Source organism: Brachycentrus maculatus, unplaced genomic scaffold (assembly GCF_059751285.1).
Source record: "Brachycentrus maculatus isolate JH-2025_06_01 unplaced genomic scaffold, ASM5975128v1 h1tg000007l, whole genome shotgun sequence".
Lineage (NCBI taxonomy): Eukaryota > Metazoa > Arthropoda > Insecta > Trichoptera > Brachycentridae > Brachycentrus > Brachycentrus maculatus.
Genome location: NW_028280762.1, coordinates 2003710 through 2030718, shown reverse-complemented (window position 1 = coordinate 2030718; position 27009 = coordinate 2003710). Strand labels below are relative to the sequence as shown.

Here is a 27009-nt window from a genome sequence, read left to right as displayed (position 1 = left end):
ATATAAACATAAACTCTTAATTATTTTTTCTTCTTCTTTGATTCCTGTTTTGCCCTATACCCCAGAAAATGCATAAGGCAACACATCCATTGAGAAGGCTTCAATTGAGTAATTAATTTATATGAAGGATTAGTCTTGAGTGTTCACAATTTCACCGATTGGTAAACATTTTAAATTCATCATCACAATCACTACTTTGAGTAAAACAAAACATTTTCATATGATATTTGACAATCGCTTTCGACATCACTATTGGACATTGTAAGGGTGAAAATTATAGGTTGTTACAAAAAAAATCTGTTTTTTTCACAAAAAATTTGTTAAATTTATGAATATTATAGGAGAATTGGAACTTGACCACTTCATGCTCTTGAACGAGCAATGTTTGGGAACAGAGCATGTGCTATATTGTGTCAACCGAGCACTGCTTGCGTGTTTCCACTTGTTTGAATTGCACAAGATGAACAACCGAACTGAGCTCTTCAGATGCCACTTAATATTTATTATTAGTATTTATTGGAAATTCTTCCATAAATTAAAAAAAATTTATCCATTATTAAAAAAAAAATAATTGATTAGTATGGTAAGACTTCTTTTATTTAATTTCATTAATTGATTCGGTAGTCACTTTGTGGTAAAATCTATCCATTTTTAATTAATGTTTTACTTAGTAAGTACCACTATTTCTTAAAATCTACTGTGACACGTGTTTCGATGCATTCCGCATCATTTTCAAACACTGTATGTGAAGCTAATTCTAAATTTTAGAGTTGGGTCCTTGGGACTTTGAAGGTTGAAGAGGGGGTAGTAGCTGTTTCTTATTTTTATTTATTTATTTATTTTTTATTTTTTATTTCTATTTCTTATCAGTTGGAACAAAGACACTAGGGGGGAGGCTTTAGTCATTGTCATATTGTTAATTATGGGTTTATTGTTATTTATATTTTTATGAATTTCTATTGTTTTAAAATGTTGCAGTTTATGGCTTTTCGTATTAATTATTTTTAGGATTTCTACGTTATTGTGGTTAAATTTGTGATCATTATATATTAAATGGTTAGCGAATTCCGAAAAATTATTATTTCTCAAACATAATTCATGTTCCCTATTTTTATACAAGGATAAGTTTGAAAAAGAATGCTTCTGTTTTGTTTTTTGAACTGGACAACTTTTAAATTATGTGATATCTTTATAAATGTAAAATAAAATAATTTGATATTTTTAGTTTTACTTTTATGAAAAAACATGAGTGGTTAAGAAAGTCCCAGTTGACTGTCAAAATACACTGGCATCATCTTCAATATATCGACACTTTTGGCAAATTATAACAGAATTGATATATAGATTCTCAGCACTCTACCAGTTCGATCGTTCTTACCTAATTCTCTACACGGGATGTAAATATCTTCCTCCGGGTCGTAGTCGAAGTGTGCCTTGACATGCAGCACGTTGGTGTCCCGGTGGCGCGGCCTCTGTGTGCCGGCCAGGACTGCCGGGACCACGAGGAAGGTGAGCGTACCCGACATGCTGCCCAGCAGCTCACAAACCTCGTTCACTGACTTGCCGCGCATCTCTATACCATTCACTTCTAGCACCTGCAGAGACAAAAATATCAGCGGTTACAATTTGATCTAGTTTTTTTTAAATTAATATTTATTTGTATTTGTTCAGCATAACAGCAATATAATTTATGATATTTAACCACAAAGATGCAATTCACTCTGTGCAAATTTATAATTTATTTTGTATTTTAAAAGCATTATTAACATTGTGGTATAGTAATACATATAACACTCTCCTTATCTTTCATTGTTCACTTTGGAAACCACTTGATAAAGCTATTTAACTACTATAATCTCTAGTGAATATATTCTTACTATAATCTATAGTGAACCAAATGAGGGAATGGTTATTCTGAAACCGGTATTCGTGAAGTAGAGTTTTTAAATGATATAACACGTAAACGATGAATGATAAGAATATTTTTTTTTTTCTTGAACTTTTTTTGCTGATACTTCATGGCAAATTTTATAAAATAAACTCAAACTTTGTTTTTAACCACTTTTATTATTAGTACTTTTTTCCAACCGGTTTCGACGAGTACCTTATCAAAAATTTAGTACACATCGATCCCTGTAGATGACAAGGTGCGTGTCGGGTTGTGGTCCCGTAGCAAGTGTCGCGGACTCTCAAGTCAGAGTTTCTCGGTTCGAACCCAGTCTACCACAATTTGATACCTATTTCTAATAATGAACCACTTAGGCTCATAGAAATAGTATGAAATTGAAATATTTGTGTAAATAATAAAAACACAAATATTTCTCTTTTTTTAAGAAGAAACTGATAGAAAAAAGTACTCAAAATAAAAGTGGTTGAAAACAAAGTTAGAGTTTTATTTTATAATGTTGTTAAGAGTCATTATAATTCATTTAATATTTTATTTTATTTTGATCAATCTGGTTAATCGAAAATCTGGATAATCGAGGTTCTACTGTATTCGGAAGGTGAGAGGCTGGCTTGAAAATTAGATCAAAGTACTAACCTCATCTCCCTCGTGAAGCAGTCCCGATTTCTCAGCAGCTCCGCCTCTAACCACCCTACCTATAATAACTGCATCCCCCTCATTCCTAACAGTAGCACCTGGAAAACAAAATAACATACTGAGACATTTGTTTTTAACACTAACTTCGCAATTTTACAGCTTCTTCGGTTCAGCTTTATCAGATTACATAGTGATCTGAACACTTAACAAACCTACTTTTCATTATCATTATTGTGTTTTTATTAATTGTTATTAAATTATTTCAGTTTATTGGCCACGTTGCGCGTGGCAATGAGGATATCCTGGAACGACTGATTGTGATAGATAACCTGGAGGGGAAGAGAGGGAGAGGAAGATCTCCACAGGATGAATCGATCAAGTTAAGGCCGCAGCAGGCACCTCGGTGGTTGGAGCGCTACGTGCAGCGCAGTCAAGGGATAACTGGAGAAGAGTCATCGCTTCTACAAAGGTTACAACCCTCAGTAATGAGGGCTAAGACGGAGAACAAGATTGTATTATTAAGAATTGACAACCCTTGTATGTACATTATGTAATTAGCAAGGAAAATAATGCAATTAAAAAAAATAACAATAACCTGTTACTTTTCAACATTTACATTATATGCATGTTTCAATTATATTATTTATTGATTTGTCATTTACTTTGTAGAAAAACGTGATGATTTAAACATAAAATAAAAATATAACAGTTCTATAATAATATTCTTAATTTATTGAGTATTGTCCGCCTCCGTAGTGTAATGGTCAGCATGCTCGCCTACCGTTCTGGAGGTCCCGGGTTCGATTCCCAGGGGGGTTTAATAAATACAAGTGATTTTTTCACTCTAATATTTATTCAATATTACACTGGACTCGTACCTGAAGTGGAGGGCTGATCACCTTTCCTTCATGTGTAATCAATCGAGATAACACTGCGTTTATATGAAGCAGTGCCCTATGCACCATTGGGGTGCGGTAAGGGATTTATTATTATTATTATTGAGTACTCCGGCAGTCAGTCATGGGTAGAATGATGAATATTACACATGTATAAAGTGATCCCCCAGCCTATCATAGGAAGTAAGCCTTGTAAATACCCAGACTTCCCGTTTTCTTCTTCACCTGCGTTGAGATGTCAATTTTTTTTTATTCTGACATAAAATGTTTATTTTATTTTTATTTTATTTTTATTTTTATTTTGACTCCTAAGTAGAGAAACCCAGATTGGATTTGGACGTAAAATGCAGAGAGATTTAATACTATAAGTATGGTTACCTAAAGGTTCATTAGTCTTCTCAATTTTGATAATGTTAATATGTTCTCCCGCCTCCACATCATGAAGGTCTCCCGAGGGCAGTGTGAGGGGTCCCGCATCCATCACCACACTGTGGACCAGGTTGTTGGGCACCGTGTGATTCTGCAAAATTCAAAATATTATGTTAATTATAATTATGATTATCACATTCTGTGTATCAACACGGCTCCTGTCTCCATACCAATATTGAAGCCGTTTCAACATCCATAGAAATGTTGACATATATATGTACATCGATATGAGATCAAAAGGTGCCGCAAAAGTCATGCGTAAAAATAACTTACACGCAATTTACGACGAGTCGAGTGAGAAGGTAAAATTAACCTTCCCACCCAACACCACCAGTCGAGTGAAACGGTAAAATTACCCTTCCCGCAGATATTGTGTTAGAAATAGTGGTATTTACTAAGTAAAACTTAAATTAAAAATAATATATTTGATTTAACTTAAGAACTTGACATGCAGGTTGTTGCATTCTTTATGCAATAATGTGGAAGTCCAAGAGGGAGGCCTTTGCTCAATACTGGACAGTACTGGAAGTAAGTAAGTTATGCAATTCACAACTTGACAATGACACAGCATTATTAGCCATACGTTACCTTATGTACAACGGGCTCCGGGTTGGGCTGCCTGCACATGGAGGCCGGGTCCAGCAAGGTGGCGGCCTGGTCGTGCGCATACAGCAGGGCCTCGAACCAGTCTCCACCCAGGATGGAGCACAGCTCCGCCGCCGCTGGGGCGCTGCTGTTCACCAGAACTTCCATACACTGAAAACACAGCATTGAAAAATTAATTTGACGTTTAGAATGATAAATGTAAATTCACTTATTTTTTATTATTTTGAAGTGTTGCCAAACTTGCTGCTTAGCTGTATACCATATATACGAGTAATTATTATATACATATGTATATATGTATGTAACATGTTACCTCTCTCATAGAGTGTTCTGCTGGTGTTTAGGGAGGGTGTTCACTTTACAGATTTTTTTTTATTAATAAAAGAGAAATATTGTTTTTTTTTTATAATTCATAAAAATACTTCAATTTCACACAATTTCTGTGGGCCTAAGCAGCTTATTATTAGAAAAAGGTATCAAATTGTGGTAGAGTGGGTTCGAACCGAGAAACTCAGACTCCGCGACACTAACCACTACACCACAATCCGACACAAGGAAAATATTTTAAAGTAAAATATTTAATTAACAATGATAATATTTTGGGTGATAAATATTATCATATATTCTTATTATGATATCAAAGTATGTAAAAAAGAAACAAAATATGTCTTGACCATAAGTGTAGAAGTTTGTAATCTAAATGTAATTTTTGAACGTATACTTGCAATATCACCTTGCCTTCATGTAAGTAACGATCAAGGTAACACCGCATCAATACGATGCAGTGCTCTATGCACCATTAGGTGCGGATAAGGGTTAGAAGAAGAAGAGAAGATACTTGCAATAATCTTTTTCTATTCTCTTTTCTTCTGGTAAGATATTATATTTTAAATTCACAACATTTTTGTTGTGTCTAAATTCATCACAATTCATCTGGGTTTCCCGCTTATGAACGTAAAAAGTATCGGTTTGTGGTCCAGTGGTTAGTGTCGCGGACTCTTAAGTCAGAGTTCCACGGTTCGAACCCTCTCTCTCTACCACAATTTGATACCTATTTCTAATAATGAGCCGCTTAGGCTCACAGAAATAGTATGAAATTGAAATATTTGTGTAAATAATACAACACAAATATTTTCTTTATATTATTAAAAAAAAATGTCAAACAAAATTGTATTTTACTGTGAATTTATATTTAAAAGCTTTCAATATCCCTGTCGCTACCAAAAGAGAAGGCTAGAGAATAAGATAAAAAGAATAAGATTGCATAATCCGCTCACATTCTTGGCGGCATTGGCGGCGTGCCTGTCGAGCGGCGCAGGCAGCGGGCGCTGGCGGCGCGCCGCGGCGGCGTGCAGTAGCAGCGCGGCGGCGAGCGGGGCGCCGCGGAGGCGCCGCGCCGCCGCCGCCGCGCGCACGCTGAGCGCCGACGCGCCGCTGTTGGACAGCGTCTGCTGCAGTCGCTGCAGTGCCGCCTGGAGCTCGCCATATTCTGGAAACAAGATAACGACAATTCAAATCAAATTTAATGAAATGAATATATTGAAAACATATTAGACAATAGTGGCATATATAAATTAAACTGCGACTGTGGAAGTTCGTATATTGGTATGACCAGAAAATTCAAAACAAGAATCAGGGAACATGAATTATGTTTGAGAAATAATAATTTTTCAGAATTCGCTAACCATTTAATAGATAATGATGCTATAAACTGCAACATTTTGAAACAATGGAAATTCATTCATTATGACAATGACTAAAGCCTCCTCCCTTTTGTCTATGTTCCCTCTGATAAGAAATAAAAATAAAAAATAAAAATTAAATTAACAAATAAAAATAAGAAACAGCTACTACCCCCTCTTCAACCTTCAACGTCCCAAGGACCCAACTCTAAAATTAAGGATTAGCTTCACATACGGTGTTTGAAAATGATGCGGAATGCATCGAAACACGTGTCACAGTAGATTTTAAGAAACAGTGGTATTTACTAAGTAAAACATTAATTAAAAATTAATGAAATGATGTTAAGGAATTTGTGAAGTAGGTATTTATTTAGCTTGCTTAGCTTTTTTTTAATGTTTTATTGGACACCCTCTCCTACATTAAGGCCCAGCATTCGTTAAGTTGCAGCTTAATTTTCTCTAAATCCAGGAAACATTTTACGTAATTGATTTCATTCAAAAATTTAATTTTCTTCAAAATAATTATATCGTTAAGAAAAGAAACGAGTTATTGAAAGGTAAAGAGTTAAAAATATATAACTATGCATAAAAACATGTTTTTTTTAATTTATATTCTAAAAAACAAAAAATATCTAATATACATTCGTTAAAAAAAACGGCAAAAACTATGCATATTTCTTTATTAAAAGATGAACGAGAAAGTACAAACATTTTAAATTTATATATTTAACAAAAAAACACTACGCCGATTGGTTGCGGAAAAGAGTTAGTAGAAGAAGAAATTCGACCCACTGAATGTTTTGGATAGATAACGTGTATAATAACATTTTGATAGAACTTAATCATGTTGTTCAATGTTTCGAAATATGACAAAAGTTAGTGAAACGAGCGAATAGCGCTCACGATAAAAACGGATCGAATATAGAGGTAAATGATGTTTAAACACGATTATCATAAGAGATAACAATACCAGTAAATTCCACATGGAGTGTGGAACATTGCATACTGAAGTTTACTCTTTATCTGTATGCATTCCTGGTAACAACTCGAGCGAACCACCAGGGCTGTCACAATATGGAAGAGAATGCGTGTTTAAAAAATTACTACAGTCGCAGAACGGCTGTCCAAATTTAAAACACAGTAAGGGACATTTTTTTGTAGTACGTTTTTTTTGCATTTTTGGACTAAGTAGAGTCTACTTAATCCATAAATGCAAAAAAAACGTACTGCAAAAAAATGTCCCTTACTGTGTTTTAAATTTGGACAGCCGAGAAGGTGATTATTTCGGTGATCCAGAAACTGTCATGGTTAGTTTGCGGAATTTCAGGGGCGAGCAAATTGAAGGAGAAGACACGAGTTCGTCCAAGGTAACGTTCCGAAATTAGTATGGCCTAGGTCAATGTTCCGCAAAGTGTGTGCCGCAGCACACTGGTGTACTGTGGTGATTAGTTGGTGTGCCGTTGAAAAAAGTCTAATTTTTTTTATAAACAATTTTTTTTCCTTATAAACAATTGCTCCAAATTTTGATCGCCTGCGCTCAGTTAAACAGGCTCACATTTCGTATTAAACATAATATGTTATATGTGTTTTCGCTTTATATTAACTTTTATAGTAAATCAATATTAAATAAATTTAGTTTTTTCTTTGTTGCACCTCAAAAATTTCTTGATTTGGCAGGTGTTTCTTGAACAAAAACAGTTTGCGGAACACTGGCCTAGGTGACGTTGTCCATGATAGAAGGACCTACAACCTGAGGACGAGGAGAGCTGACCTAATCGTCTTTGCAGACTGTTTACCGATTGGTGTAGCGTTTATTTTCTCTGGTTACCTGGAGAAGCGGCGTGATAGTAAGTTATTTAGTTAAATATAGAAGATAAATTCCCAATATTTCGAGTGTGTAGTGAACTATTACTACTTCAAATATAATTTATTATTATATATATATGTAGAACACTGGATTATTCACCCTACGGATGAGAAGACAAGAATTAATGCAATATGCATGTTCAATAATGGGCAGAATGATGAAAACAACACAAGTGTATAAAGTGATCGCTTAACCCAACCAAATGCCAGGTCGTAAGCCCTGGGATGCTCAGACATCCATCTTCTTTCATGTAAAAGGGAAGAACGATACATGTTTCACAACAAGTTATAATTTTATATTCATATCTCACAAAGAGATATAAAAAACATAACTCCTAAGTGGACAAAAACCAGATTTGTGAACACATTCAAAATATTGTGCAGTACTTGAGAAAGAGAAAACCCTTATCGTGCATAGGGCACTGCTTCATATAAACGCAGTGTTATCTTGATCGTTTACACATGAAGGAAAGGTGATCAGCCCTCCACTTTAGGTACCAGTCCAGGGTAATATTAAATTAATGTTACAGTGAAAAAATCAATTAGATTTATTTGACCCCCCCTGGGAATCGAACCCGGGACCTCCTGAACGGTAGCCGAGCGTGCTGACCATTATACTACGGAGGCGGACAAAAATAAAACTGAACATAATAGAATATAATAGAACATTTTACGTTTTGTTAGTTGATCACTTTTTCCTGTACGACTGCGATATTTATATTTGAAAAAAATATGACCATTGTTTTTTTTTCTTTTTTTTATATGATTGAGGTTGTTATAAAATACAGTAATCACGATATCCGCAAATCACAATCATCGGACGTCCATATCTGATTTTGCAATTACAGAGACCTTGAGACTACCATTGGGTTCTATTGAATTGTTTGTGGTGTCAGACGTACTCGCGTCTGCCATCCCTGATGCGATCCGTTCCACGCGTCACACTGCTCGAGCCGAGGCATTTCCTATGCGGGATGTTGTGCAGTGTATATAGGTGGCAGTGCACCATGAATGGAAACCGGCGGAGCTTGTCCATCTCTGCTTCCGATCTGCTACCAGGGATCAGACAATGTTACACCGATCGAATGATACGCGTAAAATAATCCATAATGGTACCAAAAATAAAGGTCATCAAACTATTTTTTTAAGTCTGGGCAAGTCCGCCTCCGTGGTGTAATGGTCAGCGTGTTAAGCTACCGTGCTGGAGGTCCCGGGTTCGATTCCCAGGGGGGGTGAAAATAAATATTAGTGATTTTTCACTGTAATATTTATTTAATATTACCAGGTTCCTGAAGCGCAAGAGTGATCCCTTGCCTCATGTAAGTAATGATCAAGATAACACTGCGTCAATTCTATGCAGTGCCCTATGCACCATTGGGTGCGGATAAGGGTTATAAGTAAAGTGATAAGTAACTGGGCATTTACAGGACTTGCGACTGCCATAGGCTGTTGTAAGTGATCACATTACACACGTGTATCATTCACCAATTGTACCCATGATTGACAACCACACTATTCAAATTCTTGGAAGTTCTATATATATGATCCAATTTCAAAACATTGTACAAGAATCGTTAGAATTTTCGCTAGGGGCATCTATTGGTGAGATGAAGAAGGTTTTTATATTGAGCAGAAACTCTTATATTCTTATTCATCTATGTTGAGATGTCAAAAATAATATGAAAAATAACTCCCATAATTGGAGATAATCCAGATTTGTGATCAAATATTTGGACACATTCAAAATGTTGCTATCAAAATATTCACAACATTTTCAGTGTGTCCAAATTCAATTCAAACCCTCATCCGCACCCGATAGTGCATAGGGCACAGCATCATATAAACGCAGTGTTATCTTGATCTTGTCCGCCTCCGTAGCTTAATGGTCAGCACGCTCGGCTACCGTTCTGGAGGTCCCGGGTTCGATTCCCAGAGAGGGGGGTCAAATAAAAATAAGTGATTTTTTCACTCTAATATTTATTCAATATTACCCTGGACTGGTATCTGAAGCGGAAGGCTGATCACCTTTCCTTCATGTGTTAAAGATCAAGATATTCATTCATTCAAACCCTTATCCGCACCCCAGTGGTGTATAGGGCACTGCATCATATAAACGCAGTGTTACACAAAAATAAAATAAAATGAGAGAGAAGAAAGATATGTTCTGAATTTGAAATGGTGTCATATTGTGTTTTATTTCCATTTTGGTTGCTAATAGATTCATTACTTACCAACGACTTTGTATAGGTCTTCCTGCGCCTCAATAGAAACGGCCTCATCGTCCGAGTAGGCATCGTTGATGAACCCTGGGTGGCCCCTGCCTCGGGCCCCCCGCCCCGGCGAGCCGTCCGAAGCCCTGGAGTCCTCGAGAGCCTGGAGCTTGCGGGAGTCCCTCAGCGAGTTGCGCAGGAACTCGTTCTGGGCCGCGATACGCTCTTCTTCTTCTTTCCGTTTGCGTATCTGCTCCTGTGGATCAAATAATGCAGGGAGTTAGCATTGGATCGGTCACGTATTGAGAGGGTAGATTATTATTGACGGCTATTATCCTTGGCTCTGCCCGACCGAGTTTCTCCAGGGTATGCTTGGGTACAATAGTTTAGTACCTACTGTATGTTGTTTCACTTTCCTATATAAAGGACCAACCTGCCCATGGTTATGCCTGTAGGAAGAGCTACCGCTATGCTGAAAAATATTACGCTGGAAATTGATCTGTTCCATGTGTCTGAGGGGTATTCTGAAGCGGGGTTTTTCTACATCTTTAACAAGGGTCTTCTTACTTACTTTTAAATTCGCGTTTTTATACGCCTTAAATGTTAGTTTGTTATGTATAAGTATATTAATTATTGAATAAATTGATTGGATTTGAATTATCATAGTGTACATTCAAATACAGTACAATAATTATGGTGCTAAAATATAATATCATTAAAGTTGAAAGTAATTATTATATAAAATTCTAACTAAGAGTAGGTACTTTTTACTTGTGTACATCTTACATAAAAATGTTTACATCCTAAAATAGAATTACGACTGTTTGATCACGACAGATAAACTAATACACGACATAAAAGTAATGTAGTCGCACAGTTGATTTGGTTGGTAACTTGCGACTCTTGGCGGCGTGCATTTATTCACGATCCCTGCTCTAGAGTTTCATGACACGTGAAAATTGCGCACGTGACAAATACGCACATGACAAATGCGCTTATCGTAAATGCGCACATGACAAATGCGCTAATTATAAATGCGCAAATTATAAATGTTCCAATGAAACTGCTAAAATGACAGATAGGTTATCACACAAATTAGTAGTTTATCGTATGTTAGTAGATATTAGCCTATTTTTTTTTTATTAATTGTGACTATCTGTGTAAATACCACCACATTAAATCCCCCTATAACGTGAAGATCGGTACCGCGTTATCAGAGGAAACGTTATAGAGTGTTTATCTTAAATCACCTATGTATAACAAAAATTATGCAGATCACATATCGCTCACTCCTTTCAACAACGTCATTTATCAAAAAACTTGATTTTCAGGAGATCGTTTTTAAAGTTTAAAAATATAATAAAATATTTTAAAAATAAATATCAAGCCACTTATTGAACATTTTATTATGCAACAGATATTTTTATGTAAAACCTGAATGTTTTTTCTCCATTTGAAAAATATTTAGTAAAGGATAAAAAAATATTAAACAATACCTTTTCATCAAAATGCAAAAAAAAACACTTTTTGCCCTGTAGCGGGTAAATATTTAGTTAAAAATATGCCATTTTTGCTCTGATATAGTACATTTTCTGGGCATTCCGAAAACATACACAACTGAAAATTGACGTTTTTTTTTTATATATGACGTTGTTGAAAGGAGTGAGCGATATGTCTTACTTTGATCATATCATCAGATCAATAAACACATTCAAATAAATATACGAAAGGTGATGTATAAAAAATGCACCTACTAATAACTAAAAAAAAAACATATGAACCTTAATAATTTTTTACCGATTTGTGCGCAATTATAACTCTGGACATTCCTGTGTGCGCAATTTTATTGATTACCCTGTTCTGAATTATTTAAACAATAAATATGGCAAAATTGGAGTTAACTCACGATTACAGTTTATTGTGTTTGGGTGAAATATTTATTAAAATAAATCAAAACAAGATAGTGAGGCCGATGAACTACTGCTCAGGTCAATAAATCGATTATTGTTGCTTAACGAATATCAATTCTATAATAGCGGAGCCATAATGGTGTCCAAATTTGTTTTTATTATATAAACTGTTGATGGCAAACGATTTTATTAGACCTACCCACGATGACACTTAAAATGCAAAAGTATATTTTAGAATCATATGAATAATTTATCATATGGCGTTGTCAATTATAATTTTATTTAATTGTCCTGGAAGAGCGAGATAAAAATCGAAAGATTTAGATTTGGTTCGATTATATCAATTTTGTCCGCCTTCGTAGTGAATAATTAATGTGTGAAGTCTCTGGTTTTACTGGGACTGAAAAATACTTAAAATATATCTCTCGAAAAATGACGTAAAGTGTATTCACCCCAAAATAATATTCTTTTTCTTTTAACCCATTTCCTCACCACAAAGGTGCGTAGGGCACTGTTTTGTACATAAGCAGTGTTATCTTGATCGTTAAATAAATAAAGTAAAGTGATCAGCTTCAGATGCCAGGCCAAGGTAATATTAAATAAGTTTATAAGATCCAAAACGAAGAAAGACATCAAATAAAACCTTACCGCTTGTGTTCAAAATAACTTTTCAAAAGATTTTTATGCAATAAAATTATACATTGTTTTATATGTAAAAGAAACTAAATATAAAATAGCTATTCATAAAAGGATAATGGAAGTGGGTAGATCTGAAATAGGTCGTATTATTCATTATTATTTTATAAATAAGTATTGCTAAATAATTCAATATTTTTTATCTTTTTTGAGATGCTAAAAACACACTAGCTTTGTGATTTTCCGACTAATTTAACTTTAAAAAACTACCTTATTATTACATGTAATATATTTATTATGTACAAATTGGCTACGCCCGTTAATAAAAGAAAAAAAACTCAGTGAGGGCGCATTATTGTTATAATTTTGTAATTATGTGTATTATGGAATAAATAAATTAAAAAAAACATGGCAATATCTAAATAAAACGCAATAAACTAGAACGAAGTATAATATTTATTTCACGTTTTCGATTATTTACGCTTTCCGTCGTATTATGATTGTTGGCCAAGACAAACTTTTAGCTGAGCGAAAATCAATGTTATAATCTGACACTAAAAAACTCGACCAAAATTCAGCACAAAAATAATATGTGCTATCACAATTCTATCTGAGGTATCAGAGAATTCACTGAGATAAAGGGATTAGGAGCACATAACACAGACATGTTCCAACGCGAACCATTATAACAACATAATTTGTGTGTAGAAATAATGAACAAAAGTTTTACTATAAAATGTAAACAAAATAGCCAACATTGTTTAAAATCTTATTCTTACAACATTTTGAGTGTGTCCAAATACTTGTTCACAAATCTGGATTATCTCCAATTACAGGAGTTATTTTCATATTACTTTTTGATATCTCATCAAAGATGAAGAAGAATATGGAAGTCTGGGCATTTACGGGGCTTACGACCGTCATAGGCTGGTTTAAGTGATCACTTATATAGAACTTCCAAGAATTTGAGTAGTGTGGTTGTCAATAATGGGTAGAATTGGTGAATGTTACACGTGTGTAAAGTGATCACTTTAACCAGCCTATGACGGTCGTAAGCCCCGTAAATGCCCAGACTTCCATATTCTTCTTCTTCTTTGATGAGATATCAAAAAGTAATATCTTATTCTTACACAAATCACGCATATAATTTCACAAAATTGTACTAATTTTTATTTATATTTTAAAATAAAAAATTAATATTTTTTTGGAGAGGCTCAGCGCAACTAAAAATTATAAGAATGAATAGAAATTGTATTAAATTATATAAAAATGTAACTATAGTAAATAAATAATTACATAAAAATACGTACATTATGGAGCAAAACGTTCAAACATTAAGTATTTATCATTTTTTATTATAATTAAGTATATTTATTCTATCAAACACTGGATTTTTCACACTGCGCACTGCGGAAGATGTGTTTTCAATTTCGATTTTTTTATAAATAATTTTATCTAATTCTTAAAAATATATACGTACATACACTTGTACGCACGTGTATATATACGAGTATATATTTTTTCATATATATATATATACATATTATGGGTTTCTCAATAAATAATCAAATAAATACATATATAAAACAGAATCAGTTGAGACACCTATAATACACCATTAAATTTTGTTTACAAATTAATATCTCAATTGGTAAATATCACTTTTTATTCAAATAAATTGTGACACATGTTTCGATGCACTCAATATTATTACAAACACCATTTTGTTGAAGTTGAAAGCATCGAAACACGTGTCACAATAGATTTCCATAACGTGTCTGATGAATTAATTCATATATATTTTTCTATGTCATATGCTAGGGATATGACTGGAACTATGAATTTTGCTTGGCGGTATCGAGTCAAAAATAATTACTCTTGTAACCTTCTTCGCATCGAACATGAATGTGTAAGAGATGAAAATTGTTTGCAAAGACAAATTGTGTGGCGTTCTATTCACTCTGCCTACCCTTGCGGTAAGCGGCGCAATGCTTAGCTAGTTTTTAGCAAAAAGTGACAAATCGTCAGCTGTATCGGAGATTTTCTTCTGATGACAGAGCTAAGGAGGTGGTGAGAACACTCGCGTATATGGCAAGAGCAATTGAAAAGGCAACTCTAACAATTAAAAAATATTGTAATGAACGAAGGCAATAGTAATTACAAGTAACGGAAGCGGTCGTGAGAAGATCGAAAGTTGCGCAATATAATATTACTTATGATTTACAAAGACCATTGTGAAAAGTAAAACTAGACCGCGGAGAAGCCAACGTTATTCCATAGTTTCATTATTTTTTATTCTCTTAGAATATAATATAAAACGTACATACATTATTATTTTAATTTTTTAGATGGGAGTTGCATTTATTATTTACCTTGTTTTTTATGTACAAGGTTTATATGTAGATCAATTGGTGTATTTTTTATTCTTCTAACTAAAAAAAATGATATTTTTTATTTTAATCTGTGTTGGGAACAGGAGGGATAATCTTCTTCTTACTATAACCCTTATGCGCACCCAATGGTGCATAGGGCACTGCATCGTATTGACGCAATGTTATCTTGATCGTTGTTTACATGAAGGCAAGGTGATCACTCCTGCGCTTCAGAGACCAGTCCAAGAGTTTAGTATTACCTAGGGATAATGTAGTGTGGGCCAATCAGGAACTTCTCATTTTCGTTTCACTACCGTTTTGGTGCACAATCGTCTAAGTGATCGCATTTGACTGCATTTTGTCTACTTCCATCCTTCTTTAGCCCATTCCATGCTACACTTCATATAAAGTTATATTAAGGTTTAAGTGATCACTTTATATAAAGTGATCAACGAAACCAGCCTACGATGTGTCGTATGCCTTGTAAAATAATAAATACCTAGACTTCCATATTTTTCTACAACTAAGTTGTGATGTCAAAATGCAATTATTTTAGAGTCTCCTAACCATATAAAAGATAACTACCGCACAATTTTTCATTAATAAATTTTTAATAATTTCGCATTGTTAAATAATAACGTATATATAATGAAATTATAAATACGAACCATAAACTACAACGTTTTGAAACAAAAGAAATTTATAAAAATACACATAACAATAAACCCATATATAACAATATGACAATAAGCCTCCCCCCTATTGCTCATGTTCCCAGTGATAAATAATAAGAAACAGCTTCTACCCCCTCTTCATCCTTCAACGTCCCAAGGGCACAACTCTAAAATTAAGACTCAGCTTCACATACAATAGTTTAGAGACTAGAAGGAATGTGTATTTGATTACGAATTTTTATCGATTGTTGCGCGTTGTGATCGATAATCCTAAAATTATCCGGAATATTGATCTGTATGTTCCCGATAGTTACCTAAGACAGCGTCGACATAGATCGTTTCACATTCCTATACACAGCACCAACCTGCCGATGGTTATGCCTGTAGGAAGAGCTACCGCTATGTTGAACAATATCTCATTGGATATTGATCTGTTCCATGTGTCTGAAGGAGTTTTCCGAAGCGGGATTGTTCTACACCTTTAGCAATAGTTCTTGCATATATTTTATCTTAATGTATTTTTAATGTATACGATTTAAATTTTTTACAGTTTGTAATGTATATACTAATCGAAATAAATGAATTTAAAATTGAAATAGAGTGTTTGATAATGATACGGAATGCATCGAAACACGTGTCACAATAGATTTTAAGAAAAAGTGGTATTTACCAAGTAAAAAATAAGAGTATTTATGAATTAGTGAGTTAGTAGTTAGTTATTATTTCTCATTTGTTTATTTTAAACTTGCTTCTAACCCTTATGCCTATTTATTATACCTGTTTATTGTTTTATATTTTGCCCTGTATAATTTTTAAAAATCTTTTTTGTAACTTTCTTATTTGTGTTTCAGTCTTGTTAACCTTAATCCCATGTCCCTAAATGAAAAATGGAATAAATGACTTATGTTTGTAATATTGGTCACTCCTTTCAACAACGTCATATATCAAAAATCGTCAATTTTCAGTTGTGCATGTTTTCGGAATGCCCAGAAAATGTACTATATCCCAGCAAAAGCGGCATATTTTTAACTTAATATTTACCCGCCACAGGGCAGAAAGTGTTGTTTGTGCATTTTGAAGAAAGGGTATTGTTTAATTATTTTTTTCGAATACACTATTGTAAATATTTTTCACATGGAGAAAAAAACTTCAGGTTTTACCTAAAAAAGTCTGTTGCACAGTAAAATGTTTAATAAGCGGCTTGATATTTATTTATAACAATACATTTTTTATATTTCTGTATTAAGTTTTTTGATATATGACGTATTTGAAAGGAGTGAGCGATATGATTTCAAATAAAAAAAATAAAAATAATAATAATAAAACCCTTATCCGCACCCAAATGGTGCATAGGGCACTGCTTCATATAAACGCAGTGTTATCTTGATCATTTACACATGAAGGAAAGGTGATCAGCCCCCCGCTTCAGGTACCAGTCCAGGGTAATATTGAATAAATATTACAGTGAAAAAATCATTTATATTTATTTGACACCCCCCTGGGAATCGAACCCGGGACCTCCGGAACGGTAGCCGAGCGTGCTGACCATTACACTACGGAGAATTTGAAAAACGCTGATTTGTCTGTGATACGATAACTTTAAAGGTTAGTTTTTTACGTATTGCTACCACACGTCGAAGATCCATCTTTCTTATTAGTTTTCCGCTATCATTCACAAAGTTTCGTGAATTTTCGTTTGCTGGATTTGACCTAGTTTCGACTTGACCAAAGTTTGATCATATGAAGAAAATTCATAAAAAAGTAAGGAAGTTTGGTAATCATATTATATATTGGGAATATTCTAAAGAAAAATATTTGCAAAGTATACCATATACCAGTAATCAACTAATAACGTCAGTCGAAACACAGTTTGTATAATTTAAAACTGATGCCGTGGCGTAGTTGGGTAGAAGCTCGACTGTGAAACTGGCGTCGCGCGTTCGATTACCGCCAAGTGCAAAATAAATTCAAAAAAGATTTATTTTCTGGGTGTTTGTGATGTATTTTTCACATTTACCTTCCCTATCCTTACTATCCTACCTGCAGACAAGACTCTAATAGAGGCTTTGCGAGTTATTCCTTTAAAAAAAAAATATAATTTTGTTATTCCTTTAAAATAATAAATGAATAATCGACTATCTAACTATCACACCGATTCCCCGCAGGGATAGGCAGAGAGAATAGAACGCCACATCAATCTGTCTTTGCAAACAATCTTTACTTCTTCTACATTCATGCATCTCTTCATACACACACGCCGACATGCAATGCACCATTGGGTGCGGATAAGGGGTTTATATAAACAATAATAAATATAAAAATGAGTTTGAAGGATTAATAAAAGTAGTATGGACTCACTTTGTATTGAATTTTCTTATCGATCGTAGCTCCATTCTCATTGGTTCTCGGAGATGACGAAACCATAATGGCTGCCAAGATGGCGCTTAATTTAGGCCATGGCGAAGAATGGCAACACTTTGTTTCAATTCACAATTCACTTTAACACTTTCTGGCCTAATTAGTGCCATTCTTTTAACACTTTTCGGAATTTTTAATTGTTCACATTAATTAAATTTGTTACCTTGTTAATTGGTAACCTTGCGGCTTCTGTGTGCTATCAAAATGTTGTTTGATTTTATTTAACGTATTTCAAATGTGTGTATTTTAAGTAACAATAGCATACTTAGAAGATTATCGAGATAATAAAATAATTTTATTTTTCTCACAACGTCAAAGTGTCGGGTTGTAGTCCCGTGGTAAGTGTCGCGGACTCTTAGGTCAGAGTTTCTCGGTTCGAACCCACTCTATTTGATACCTATTTCTAATAATGAGCCGCTTAGGCTCACAGAAATAGTATGAAATCGAAATATTTGTGTAAATAATAAAAACACAAATATTTCTCTTTTTTTCTCAACATTTTGAGTGTGCCCAAATCATGGTTCAGAAATCTAAGTTTTCCCGACAAAATCCGGATTTGAACACACTTAAAATGTTGTGAATAAAGTAAATGGTGAAATTATAGGCCTGATAAATCAGAAAATCATTTTCAGGCGTTTTCTAGTGTGTAAAATAATTCGGGGAGAATTTTACATACACTTCATAAGGGTCTTTGCTTAATAAAAAAGCTTACTCAACTCAACTATAGATGCTGCCGAGAACTCACATATGAAAGAACGTCAATTATAGGATATACGTAGAATAATTTAAACAGTGTGGTTGTCAATCATGGGTAGAGTGGTCAAGGTTACACGTATATAAAGTGATCACTTAAACCAGCCTATGATAGGTGGTAAGCCAACTAAATACCTAGATTTCTATATTTTTATTCATGTGCTCTGATATGTTCCTTCCATATCAAGGTTTGAGTAAAAAAGTCGACCTTAGAGTTGTGTATGTATGTGACCTACGTCACAATATATTGTGTGTGTCCGTATTTTTTATTAAAACGCTTAAAAGTTTAAATCATGTTTTTTTTTTAATTATTTAATGACACACACACTCACTGAAGCATAAATAGAGCTTCCGAAATTTGAGTATGTGATTGTCAATCATAGGTAGAACAGTGAATGCTCTCAGTTAAATTTAAAAAAATACATCCAAATTATTGAAATCGAAAGTTCAATGAATGATAAATTATCAAATACCAGTATTAAAGGTCTCATAAAACCATACATAAATGTTGTCACCGTCGGGATACGAGCCCTAGACCTTAAGCATGATTGCCAAACACGCTGACCACTACAAGACATAGCTATAGACAGATACAACAGTTCAGCAAGGAGTAAACATTTTGTAATTTCTAAGAAGGTAAAAAAAACTGGAGTGTGTAAAAAAGACGTTAGTACGTAGTATTGCAAAAACTGATTTAACCCTTCTTGAATTAATATCGTTTAAATTAAATATTATAATTTAGTTAAAAATACACCTACTCATAAGATTGCGATACGAAGAAATATATCTCAAGACAATTTTTCGCATTTAAGATATGTCTTTTTATGGAATTATATTAATAGAATTTAAATAACGGTGATAAATTGATTGGTTATACAAAATTTATGATTACTTCATTTATTCCGTTCAACTTTTATTTTTTATCAGTGCATACAAATAAGTAAGTATTAATATATACTCGTATAACCTTTTCCTTATCATTTATCGTAGTTTTTGTAAAAGCACTTTAAAACACTTCTTCACGACTTACGGTTTCGGAATAACCTTTTCTTCATCGAGTCAACTGTAGACTACAGTCCTACAGTTAACCTTAAGATGGAATGGTGGAGTTTTGAAGTGGTATTACACAAAGTGAACGATGAATGATAGGGAGAGTGTTATAATACCATACCACAAAGTTGACAATGCTTTTGATATACAAAACATATACCAAATATGTACTTGTTCGATTTTTATCGTGTTTTGATTTTCAAAATCGCGATAAAAATATATGTGATCTTTATAGAATCTTTTTATAGAAAACAGACTTTTTTCATTGCAAAATATTTAATGCACTTAATATGAGAAGATATTCATAAACACAAATTTTAATCACACAAAAGACATTATTGTATGTAACATTGATCTTTACAGAATCTTTTTGTAGAAAACAGATTTTTTTCATAGCAAAATATTTTATGCACTTAATATGAGAACCCTATGACAAACTGTTTGAATCTCAGCTTCTCGGGACTTTATATTTCATGTTTATTAATTTTTATTATTTATTTTAAAAAAAAAGTATTTTAAAACAAATTCTAACTCCTTCTTCCTTATTGTTTTTCTTTTTTGTTAGTACCCAAATATGCATACTGCTATAGTTTCCGGAACAAAATATCAAAAATCATACAATTTGATATCTCCAGATTCAATGGGGTTAACAAATAAATGTCTTGCGTTCCTTCAGAGTAAGTTTAACCTTCAAATTGTAGTTTGTTATCAGAAAATCTATAACGTTACCTGACGTTAAATTTTACGATCCTTTGAACAAATTTCAATTTACAATATGACTATTAATAGTATTGAGGCCGAGTTGGATTATGACGTTGATGTCAACTTTGTATTGTGAACTGTGTTACTTTATATATATATATATATATATATATATATATATATATATATATATATATATATATATATATATATATATATATATATATATATATATATATATATATATATATATATATATATATATATATATATATATATATGTATATATATATATATATATATATATATATATATATATATATATATATATATATATATATATATAATATTTATATATATACATATATATATATATATATATATATATATATATATATATATATATATATATATATATATATATATATATATATATATATATATATATAATATACATATATATATATATATATATATATATATATATATATATATATATATATATATATATATATATATATATATATATATATATATATATATATATATATATATATATATATATATATATATATATATATATATATATATATATATATATATATATATATTATATATATATATATATATATATATATTTATATGTTTTTTTTATTATTAGATTAAAACCAATATTTTTAGCTTTTCCACTTTTTTATTTGACCAGCGACCGGGTTTCGTCGTTACCGACATCATCAGACCAGTCTGATGATGTCGGTAACGACGAAACCCGGTCGCTGGTCAAATAAAAAAGTGGAAAAGCTAAAAATATTGGTTTTAATCTAATAATAAATTAAAAATGCAATTCCATCACGAAGTGTCAGTGGATAATATAAATCTATTAAAAAATATTTATATGTGTATTTATAAATACAATACTCTTGTAAGACCAATTGCCACATATGGGATAGAGACCAGAGCAGACACAGCGAGAACCAAATCTCTTCATAGAACTTCAGTAATGAGGACATTGAGGTACATCGCTGGCTACCTCATTTGCAAAATATGTGGAGATTATGTTGAGTGATTGATTACATTAAGTACAAGATATATTTGTAAGCATATTCAATAGAATATGAAAGCAAATAAATATCTGGCGACATCTAATGTTGAGAACCAAAGGGTCATAAATGGAGTCTATTGGTTAAAAATTTGTTTTGTATATTGTAAATAAGTGTTGTAGGGACATATTTTCCAAAATTATATCAAAGCCAGCCTTTAAATAGTATAAATAAATAAGTATTGTTTTTGAAAAATCTTGTCATTTTTTCCTGATATTTTTTAATTACTTTTTGTATGTGTAGTAACCCAAAAGTAGAGCAGTTAAAACTACGCTAACAGTATCGAGAAAAATTAATATAAACGATTATCCTCATAAATATATGAAAATCTTAATAAAGAATATCACATGCATAATTCATATAGCAGTATGCACTAAATAGAAACCTAGAGATTCAGAGAAAATAAGTAATAATTAGCTTAGTTTCTCTTCGAACACAAATAATAATAACATCAGGCAGAACTAACGAGGAACACATTGTTCATTGACGCATATTACATCTTCAATTTTCACACATTTCACATGAAGTCGATAATTGTACCGATGACGTAATCGTTTGGTTATCTATGATACATGCTTTCCGCACAACACACCCGAAGAATACAGCCTGTTGGAAATTCTTGGGCCGAGGTACGTTTCTCACAGCTGAACACTATATGGTAAGTATCGTGGCGGTAATGCCAACTTTATTTCTAGTGAGGAAAAACTTATTCCCAAAATTCATTTATTTTCGGTCTCATTAACTTCCTGAAAATACGTATCGACAGCTTGTTTTAAGCTTTTAACAGTTTTTAAATTTAAAAAAATAACGAATTAATTTTAACGTTTAATTTTTAATTCGTGTGTATTTGAGTGTATATTTATATATACAGATCCATAGATACTTGAGTTTCTAGCATTTGCATTAAAGTTATTTATTTATTTATTTAAATTTAAAAATCGATATTCATAAACACAATTTTTAATCACACAAAAGATATTATTGTATGTAAAGTATGTTGAAATAAGTAGAAATACGATATTGCTCCTTAATTTTCTTCAAACCTATGTAACATTGAAAGTAGTAGAATTTTTTGCTTAAACAAAGAGTTTTTGTATTTAAAAAAAAGTTTTTTTCGAAATAAATATATGGTTTTGATAAGAAAAAAATTATTGAAGGTAAGGAGTTAAAAAACTGATTTAAATATTTTTTTCAATACAATAAAAAATATCGAATTCCAAAAAATATTTTTAAAAAATGCGCGGAGACACGTCTAGCTCTTCGAACAGCTGGTCGCTTTTTGTGTTTGCGAGTGAATAAAACCCTTAGAGGGCAAGGAAATCGAATTACAAGTTATCACCCTAATCACACTTTTTTTACTCTGACTGTTTTGAGGATTATAAGTTATAAATATAACTTCGGAATACTTTATACTGATTTAAAATCGAAAACCTTACAAAAATAAGCAGCTTTAAAAACTCCATGGAATACATTCAAAGAACAACATGTATTTTTAAAAAGGACATCCCACGAATTTACTTATATTTAATATTATTCGAAAATGTTCGTAAAATTGACATTCAAAAGTGAGCGTTTCACAAAAATAAGCGGTACGTACTATAATTTAATTGCATATTTATATCACGAAAAGGAATATCTTTTATTGTCACGCGATATTATGAATTGATACTAAAAATAAACGTAAACTCGCTTACCTACGTAATAAGTAAAAATATAATAAAATAAATAAAATAAAACCCTTATCCGCACCCCAATGGTGCATAGAGCACTGCTTCATATAAACGCAGTGTTATCTTGATCGTTTACAAATGAAGGAAAGGTGATCAGCCCTCCGCTTCAGGTACCAGTCTAGGGTAATATTGAATAAATATTACAGTGAAAAAATCACTTATATTTATTTGACCCCCCCCCCTGGGAATCGAACCCGGGACCTCCAGAACGGTAGCCGAGCGTGCTGACCATTACACTACGGAGGCGGACAATATAAATAGCTAAAAATATAAATAGATGTTTAAAAAATTGACGTTTAATTTGTAGAACTCAATTTTAATTTATATATTAAATGGTAACATAAATTAATCTATTAATACTTTTATTATTATTGCTATTATTAATCATTAGGAAAATACTACTTCAGAATTATAAAATTCAACTTAACAGCAATGTATACTTATGTTTATAAATAAATAAAACATCACAGTATTTAGCAACATAAATTTTTGAGAGTTTTAATTGTAATTTTTGTGTCTTAATGCGGATAATCGATGGCCCGCAACTTAATTTTTATTAAACTCAGGCAACATTTGACGTTATTGAATTTTTAGCTTAAAATACCGTTTATGTTTTGATTTTTTTTTATCGAAATAAATATACGGTTTTGAAAAGAAAAAAGTCATTGAAAAGTAAGGAGTTCAAAAAACGATGTTAATATATAAATGATGTTAAGTATTAAAAAAATCCACTTTATATTCTACATAATAAAAAAGTGCGCGGTGACACGTTTGGCTCCTCGTTTCGGTCGCTTACTGAATTGTTTGTTTGCGAGCACACCTTTAAGTGGTTTGGTTATGCGACCGATTCGATTTTACATGGGTGTTTGATGTAACGTTGGTGACTTTACATCAAAATGTTTTAAATTAAAATAAATAAAAAAAATGTATCCAATATTTGTGTTTTTTTTATAATATTATATTTAAAATATTTAAATGTACTCTATACCACGTTAGTAAACAAACAATCAATATAATTTACTTATATTCAAATCCGGCTACATCCCTTATCAATATTCATATTGATCCAACATACCCCCTTTTGTCACGGTTGTGAGCACCTGTTTAGCTATAATTATTTTGGTTAGTTACCTAACAACAAACAATGCATTATTATTAGACACACGTTTCATGTGTTACTCACTATCAGTGCCTCCTAGATATTAATTATAATGTTGCGAAAGATTTGGCAACCCCACACGCACCACAAACTGTCATAACATGCCAATTGATACTGTTTATTTTATAATGATGAATTTTGTCTATAATTTTAGCAAACCAGTGTAAAAATCAACAAAATCGCTTACAGTATAAAAAAATACAGCATTTTTTACACTGTCGAATTAATTATTAACAAATTTAGGAGGCGAATGTGGTTGATAATAGAAGTAAAAGAAGACCGAGGAAAACTTGTCATGATCAAGTATTTCAAATCCTTGAAAGCGGTCAGGACCTAGGCTATGAGTCGAAATAATCAGCGAGTATGCACGAAGAGATGCATGAATATGGAAGAGGCGAAGATTGCTTGCAAGGACAGATAAGCGATACGTTCCATTCTCTCTACCTACCCCAGCGGGGTAGCGGTGTGATGGTTCGTTATTTTTTTTATAGTTACATCTTACCGGCATTTACTGACGCGTAAAGGTAATATATTACATGTGGCTTTTAAGAAACTTAATATTTTTAAATGCAGCATGTATTTAAAAAAATATTTATTCTTTAATTAATTTAATTATTAAAAAAAAAACAAAATAAAAATAGAGGTAGAATAAATGTGAACAGAGTGTACGATACGATATTATTACGATAGAATAATATTTAAAATGTGCTGATGAAAAATTTTAAGCATTTAAAAATCGGTTTTCTCATAACACCTGATTGAACGTTGCCAAATCACAGCCACATAAACAGATATAGTAGGCACTGCTTACAACACTGAATTTTGAAATCAGGTTATACGTGGAATAGATAAATAAGTGTTTAATTACACGCACTTGTATTTACATACAACCCCTTTTAGGGAGAAGTTCCTGTATGTAAGGGTCGAAAAAAACGATACATAAAATTTATTTCAGTAATCTAATTTAAGCTCCACCTAAGAATATTTAAAAAAATATTTTATTTTATGGTCTAATTTATCAACATGATTGAGTTTTTTTTATCTGATACATATGTAGCATTAATATTATTGTTCCACAAATATCACATGTGTTGTGGAAATACACCCAAAGGATGGAGAGTTTGAGTATTTTTACGCTAGTTGTGTTTCACGCTTTTAATCACACGTTTAATGAATTAAACTAACTAACTAACTATCACGCAACTAACCACATGAGCAGGCATAGAGAATAGAACCTCATACCACCCTGCCTTTGCAAACATTTTTTGCCCATTCCACATTCATGAATCTCCTCATACATAACCACCGATTATTCCGATTCCTAACTTGACCACTTTCAAGTAATTGACATACTTGATCATGTATGTCAAATACTTGATCATGTCAAGTTTTCCTCGGTCTTCCTTTGCTCTTATTTCCAAATAAATTAGCCTTATAAAAAGCTTTGGCGACATTACACATCCCTGTTTAACACCTTTAGAGATGCTAAACAAATATGAAAACGGGCCACTTAATCAAACCCTCATACATCCTCATACAAGGCTGCAATGCCTTGGATAAGTAAACTGCTTACTCCATACTCAGATAGCACCTTCCACAGCTTCGTTCTATCAACTGGGTCATACGCTTTCTGCAAATGCACAAATGCGCAGAAAAGCTTTTGGTTTTTGACCAAAAACATTTCCGTAATGTTTCGCAAAGCTAAAATTTGATCCGTACATCCTGTCCCATTCATAAATCCAATCTGAACATCCCACACTCTGTCCTTTATTGAGATTCTTACTTCTCAAAGTCCATACTCAGATATACTTTCCGCAGATTAAAAAATGGATTTTACGGACTTGATTACACTAATGTGTAGAGGCATCTAACCGTAACTCGAGTTGCGGCTGTTTGGCGTAACACGGCTCAAAGCATTTTTATAACTGGCCTCTATCATATACAATCACTGATTTTGCCCTATCTCTTTCCTTTACCGAGATATTCATTATCCAAAGAGCCGCGAAATTTTATTAATTTGGCTAAAAGTATCATTTTAAGTTAACATTAAACTCGTTTATCTTAAAACTACTGCTTTTACCATGCAGCTGTTTGCCTTTGCATATTAGTGCAGCACAGACATTCATTTGATATTCAAGACTCATAATTTTTGGCATACTGAATGGGAAAACACGAGATGACTAGCAGAATAAATAAAAATTAATTGAGGATTAAGTATGCATAAAGCACCATCGCCAAATGTAGAAGATGCGATTCCCAATAACGAATTTATAC

At 32.6% G+C, this 27009-nt stretch overlaps 1 protein-coding gene across 9 annotated transcripts in view; it reads right to left on the bottom strand.

Moving 5' to 3' along the window:
* sdt (MAGUK p55 family member stardust) overlaps positions 1 to 27009 on the bottom strand; it is a 190384-nt gene that overhangs the window by 7138 nt on the left and 156237 nt on the right. For all 9 annotated transcript variants that reach the window (XR_015837557.1, XM_088260207.1, XM_088260217.1 and 6 more), the window contains 6 exons: positions 10253 to 10487; positions 5751 to 5962; positions 4456 to 4623; positions 3817 to 3958; positions 2543 to 2640; positions 1379 to 1595 (listed from right to left, as the gene is read on the bottom strand). Coding sequence is in view for 8 of the 9 variants with exons in the window: in XM_088260207.1 (XP_088116333.1) it covers positions 1379 to 1595; positions 2543 to 2640; positions 3817 to 3958; positions 4456 to 4623; positions 5751 to 5962; positions 10253 to 10487 (1072 nt within the window). In the remaining variant the exon portion in view is untranslated. The remainder of the gene's footprint in view (positions 1 to 1378; positions 1596 to 2542; positions 2641 to 3816; positions 3959 to 4455; positions 4624 to 5750; positions 5963 to 10252; positions 10488 to 27009) is intronic.